The sequence below is a fragment of the Cheilinus undulatus genome, linkage group 9, assembly GCF_018320785.1.
Source record: "Cheilinus undulatus linkage group 9, ASM1832078v1, whole genome shotgun sequence".
NCBI classification, from domain to species: Eukaryota; Metazoa; Chordata; class Actinopteri; order Labriformes; family Labridae; genus Cheilinus; species Cheilinus undulatus.
Genome location: NC_054873.1, coordinates 41,937,271 through 41,943,270, shown reverse-complemented (window position 1 = coordinate 41,943,270; position 6,000 = coordinate 41,937,271). Strand labels below are relative to the sequence as shown.

Here is a 6,000-nt window from a genome sequence, read left to right as displayed (position 1 = left end):
TCTTAATAGCCCATTTCTAGAGATATAATGGTATTGTTTGTATTGGGGCATCATAGTGACAAGAGCATCTCTGTAATGCTGTGGACGTGACAATTTCACATGATAGATCTTCAGGGCAAAATGTTTTCACAGTGGAGCAGAGTGAAGGGAAGTGGGAAAGACAGTTGACACGTATGTACCCACCATCCTAAAAGCCTAAAAGTATGTGACGGGGAAAGGGTTACTTGTGTAAATGCTTGTATACAAGGCCTGCTAGTTTAGCAGTTGTTTGGACTTAGCAACAGCAGCACTTTTGTCAGAAATGCACTGTATTTTCTTTATTAAAGCAAGCACTAAGAGCAACACAGAAAGCTTTCCGCGATAGAAAACAATGTTTTCTCTTTTCTGCCAACCTGATTTGGTGTGAGTGTGTGATAGTCAAGGGGAAAGCGTTAGTTGTTGTGAGTGATTGTATACAAGGCTTGCTAATGGAGTCATTAGCTTGGACTGAGTTGCAGCAGCAGTTTTATTTGAACTGCACAACGTGTCTTTCGTAAAACAAGGGCAGAGAGAAACACAGAAAGCTTTTTGTGACAGACAAGATGTTTTTACTTTACACGAAAACATCTCTCTCTCTCTCCCACACAGAGGGGGAGAGAGAGAGGGGAATTAATTCAAAACAAATTGGAGAAAAATATTTTTATACATTTTTTCCTGAATGTCTTTCACAGTGGACATTTATATCCTGAATTGCCTCTAAGAGAGCAAAATTAGAACAAAACCAGCGGATGAGATAAATGGAAAAATACCTTGCAGAATGCTTGAGAAAAGTTAGGAGTGAGATTATAGAGAGAACTGCATGCGCAGAGCTGGCCAAATTCTTTTTGGAGTGTGCCAGCGCATACAGCTTTTTGTTTATTTATCTATTAATTTATTTAGCTTATTTATTTAAAAAAAATCCTCAAATATCAACCTAACCCAAAGAGAGCATGGTACAGGGTGGAGTGTGACTCATTTTGTGTCTAATGTACTCTTTTGTTGATTGAAGACAGGAGTCTGAGACAAACTCCGTTTTTGACAGCTCAGTGTGTCTTGTTTCTTAGCTAAAACCCTGGGTGTAGTGCAGGGTACACACAGGTATACAAAGTAAACCCATTCATTACTTTAAGTCTCTAGTATACCCACTTCTAATTGCCTTCTGATGCCATCAATCAGATTTGTGCTGCATTTTTCCATGGACAGGGTAGGCATGACTCACCTTACTTCACCCTTAGTTGTAAACTACTCTCCTTGGTTGTTCTGGGGAGAATTTAAGGGTAGGCCAGTCACGGGTAAAATAAAGTGGGTTGCACCTTGTAGTCCTATGAGATATATAGCAATGCAAACAGAGCTGGCTGTGCTATCTATCAGCTTATTTCCTTCATCAGAATTTCACATTGACCCTTACTCCTTAGAGCCAAGCAGCAGAAGTTGCAAGAGCAGTCAACACATTGTTTATCCTTTGCTGGATCACTCCACTCATTACAGAGATATGATACATAAATTAAGAGCATGCCCACTTCTGCATGCACTACCACACTGCAGTCTTAAACTTACACAAGGGTTGAAATGTTCTCTCAAAAGCAAACAAACTGATTGAAATGGATAAATGGTGAATAAGATAAATATCACAAACATTAATTTCTCTAAATAGTTCATTAAAATATAACTGAATTACTGACTAGGCCATTTTCTAAGACTCAAGCTGAAAAATAATATGCCCTAACCTAATAAAGTATCATATATCTCTTTAACTACAATATCTTCATGAATAAATCTGGTATCAAGCTGGCTTTCTACAGTAATGTAGACTAAATAAAGATGGAACATGGAATATCTGAAAGATTTTTGTCTGCTTAAAGACCTTTACTCTTGCAGAGTAATTAGCTCAAGTAAAATGTGTTAGCACACACAGGCAGAATCTCCATTGTGCCATTTTGGCACCATCTTTGCCATTTCATATTACTCAGAAACCAGGCTGTAAAACTTTTTGAATTCATTCATTGGTGACTATACGATCCCTCTCCATACGCCTCTACCACTATATTTTAAAAAATAAATAAATCAGGTGTTTGCTTTTTTTTCCCGTCAAAAGAAAACTAACACAGCCTATTAGGTTTGACTCCACATGGAGCAGATTTATATCAAATTCTGTAAACAGTATAAAATAATTCAGTGTGACAAATAAAAAGAGTACAGATACAAAAAATGTCCCATAAAAGTAAACTAATCTAGATTTCATGTCCATTATTGTTTGGTAATAGGGTTGGTCTAAGTGTTTTTCTACATAACTGTAAGTGTGTCAAAAACAAACAAACAAAAAAAATCTAACTTTTGATAGAATTATTTGTAGGGGTGCACCGATCGATCGGCGCCGATTTCCTTAATTTTGGGGGATCAGCAATCGGCCGATACTTTTACGATAAGACTAAAGGAACTGATATAATTTAGTAGTTTGGACAGCAATGCTCTAAACTTTTCATTTATATTTGAGAGAACTACCTCATGTGCAGTTAAAACAACAGGTTTGTATTGTTTCACGGGTATTGTTCAATGTTATTCAATAAAATAAGATTGGAACATTGAAGGTGTATGCTGTCAGTTATAAAAAAAAAATCAGTATCAGCCAAAATTGGTCAGGCTTTTTAAAGATCAGTGATCGGTGATCGGCCAGAAAATTGCAATCGGTGCACCCCTAATTATTAGAGTGGTGTTTTGTGTCTCTGTCTAACGTTCTGTAACTCGGATATGGGTAAGCTAGGCTAGTACATACACATCTAGAATCTCGTCAAAATCCTCCCACGCATCTTCAATGAAGTTCCAGCAGTGTTCTCAAGCAGGTTCGCCAAACTCGCAGTAGCATGCGCACAAGACCGTCCAATATGGTATCAAAATAAAAGCTTTGCCAGCTAGACTTCATAGGCCAGAGCTGCCTTGCGCACTCTCATTCTGTAGTAGTAGGTAGTCCAAACGATACTGCTGTAAGCTTGATCAGCCCTTCACAAGTCCCTTAATTTTCTTTTTCGGACAGTGTGAGGAGTACATTGTGTGGCGTGAGAGCGTGTGTCTCACGCTCATTGCGTGAGAGTTGGCAGCTCTGGATAAACTGTGTACTGCTTGTTGAAAAATGTATTATCTCTTTCTGCCTTGCAGAGATGAGAAACAGTCTTCCAGCTGTAACAAAATACTTGTGTAATAATGAGGGAACAGCTGGAATTTTGCTAAATGCTCAAATTTCTCTGTAGAAATGACTCTAACACGCAATAGCTTGTTTACTTTAGCAGGAGCCTGATAAGAGAGGGCGTGACTGGAGGTTACTCCTCCACAGCCTTTCGGACCAGAGACCCTTTACTGCCAAAGACAACGACATCCACCCGACAACATATACGATAACAAAGACCCCAGTGTGTCTCAGAGGGGAACAGGAACTCCGTTTAAACTATCAATCACACTCATGCTCACCCACAGAGACTGGAGGATGTTGGTGAGTGATGTCAGGGGTCAGGGAGGGAGGTGAGGTGGAGTCGGGGAGTGAGTGTTTGGGGTGAGTGTGTCAAAGAGGAATGGGAGGGTCAGACCAGTGCTGTATAAATACCACACTGTGATGGACACTAAGCAGAGTAGAAGAGTGGAGAGGCACTTGAGGACACTCAGAGACTTATTTTAACTCACTGAAGAAGGAAGAGGATCTACAATGGCCAACCACAAGGGTAAGGGATCGTTCTGTTATTGTTACTTCCCATTTATCATTTAGGGTTATGAGAGATGTAAAAAATGTGCTGAGCTGTACCCGTCACTCTGGTGTGATATGACTCATCCTAAAACCAGCAACAAATACTACCCCAGCCAGGACAGAAATCAGGCTGGCTGAAGGACACTACGTTTTAAAATCTAACCATTATTTTCTTTAAGCAACGTGGAAACTCTACAGTGATGCATTTGAACATTAACTCTTAAATGGACAGACATGTCCAAATATTTGGGAAATTAAATTAATTCTAATTTTTGAATGTAGCTTGGCTAAAAGAAGACAATTCTCTTATTTTGCCCTCAAATTATGACATTTATTTACAGTTTTGGACACTTTGCCTGTTTAGAATAACAATTTTAACATTTCTACTTTTCTTTTATTGTTCATGTGACAACTATAAAATATCTTAAGCAACGTTGGGTCTTCTTTTGTTCATTTTTTGCCTTCAAGGTTTTGAAAAGGTGAACAGAATACTTAAAATCATTGGTGCAGCACATGTATATGGCATACATACTCATTTATCAGTTTCCATAGAGAATATCCACTTTTAATCCCCTCTCAGAGGATGCCAAGGGCTATAAAAGCTTATCTGAGTACACTAGTGCATTGCTTTGTCACACTGCTGAGAAATATGTAGGGATGCATGATATTGGATTTTTGCCGATGCCCAATATATCCAAATACAAATGAATCAGCACTAATAATGATCTTGATAATGATATTTAAATATATTTCAGACCTAAAATGTTCCTCAGACAAACTTTAGAATTATGGATGAAAGAACAAATCAACTTCAGTCTTTAGAAAACAATCAAAATTTAAGGAATGAGGATGAATGACAGAAAGATTTCAGGTGAGAGGTGTGTTCATTCATACTGCCAATATTTACAGCTGATGTATGGTTCGTAAATATCAGAAGAAATTTACATATTTGCCGATATAATAAGTAACATTTTAAGCAATTTTTTGTGAATACTAATACCATGCCATAATATCATGCCAATAAGATCCTACTGATAATGTCGTTCATCTCTAAAAATAGGGAGTGGTTAATTCAAGGTGCATTATCACGTAGCTGTTTCAGCCTTTAGTCCACGGCTTAGTCATAAAATCTGCTTTTCTTTCTGTGTGAATTGATCCTTACTATTTGAAGACAAGCAACAGAAGTGAAGTGACAACAAACAAGTACTAAAGGCTTAATTTTAAGTGGACTACAAGTAAAAAAAAAAAAGGTCTGACATCTTTGTTAATAACACACGAGGCTTATACTTTGCTAGATTGGTTAAAATGTGGGGGATGATTAGGGGTATATCCACATCTCCATGAAACACTGTTTAAAAAGCTAGAAATCAATCCAATCTTTGAACTAAAACAGATCCCTGATGAACATTTAGCAAGACGCAAGATAGTCTGACTGCAGACTGTAGATCTCAGACGCCCCCCTTGACCCCTTCTGTGAAACGCTGCATCTGTCAGGATGTAAATGCATGCTTAAACTTTTGGAATGAAATCAATTCAACGTCCAGTTAGGGTTAGAGTAAAGGTTAAGATAAAGATTCGGCAACCCAAATTTTGAAGTCAATACCCTGACCTGCAAAACATGATTACAAAACATGTTATAAAACCGAGTGAACAGTCTGTTTACTGGAGAAAAGCATCATAAATCATATGATTTGCAGGCATCCACTAGTGATGTTGCATGCTTTCTAAACTTTTCATGTACAGAATGTGCTCTGCACAGATTACTGCTGGGAATTTGTCACCTGGAATGTTTCTTTAGCTCTAGAATCCAGTTAGTAATGGGCTCTTTTTGCCGTCCACTTGGGGCAAGTCAGAAGAGACAATGTGATGTCAAATGCAAAAGGACACGTGACAGAATACCACCTAGTCTACCCCATCAGCTTTGTTGGTACATTTCTAAAAACACTTTTAAGAGTCAGCCAGCATATTTGTGAATGCAAATCAACAAACAGGTATTTTAAAATGGTTGCTATGGCAGACAGCCATTTAAAGAATATGAAGATAAATACAGTAATCCCTTTAACATTCATAATGGTTGTTTGTGTTACACGGTTAATGCAGTGACACTTCTGCAGCTCGTTCAGATGTTGAGTGGTTCAAGATATTTCTTTAAACTTGTTTTAAAGAGTTGATTCCATGTGTTCGTTAAATAATGTCTGATATCCTTTAGTCTGTTTTTTACTCAATATTTTGTCCCCGTTATTATTATT

The 6,000-nt window shown here is 37.9% G+C and overlaps 1 protein-coding gene across 1 annotated transcript in view; it reads left to right on the top strand.

Annotated features, from left to right (window-relative positions):
• Positions 1 to 3,608: 3,608 nt before the first annotated feature.
• tgm2l (transglutaminase 2, like) overlaps positions 3,609 to 6,000 on the top strand; it is a 28,634-nt gene continuing 26,242 nt past the window's right edge. The window contains exon 1 of the mRNA XM_041795875.1: positions 3,609 to 3,728. Coding sequence (XP_041651809.1) covers positions 3,713 to 3,728 — 16 coding nt within the window. The 5' untranslated portion in view covers positions 3,609 to 3,712. The remainder of the gene's footprint in view (positions 3,729 to 6,000) is intronic.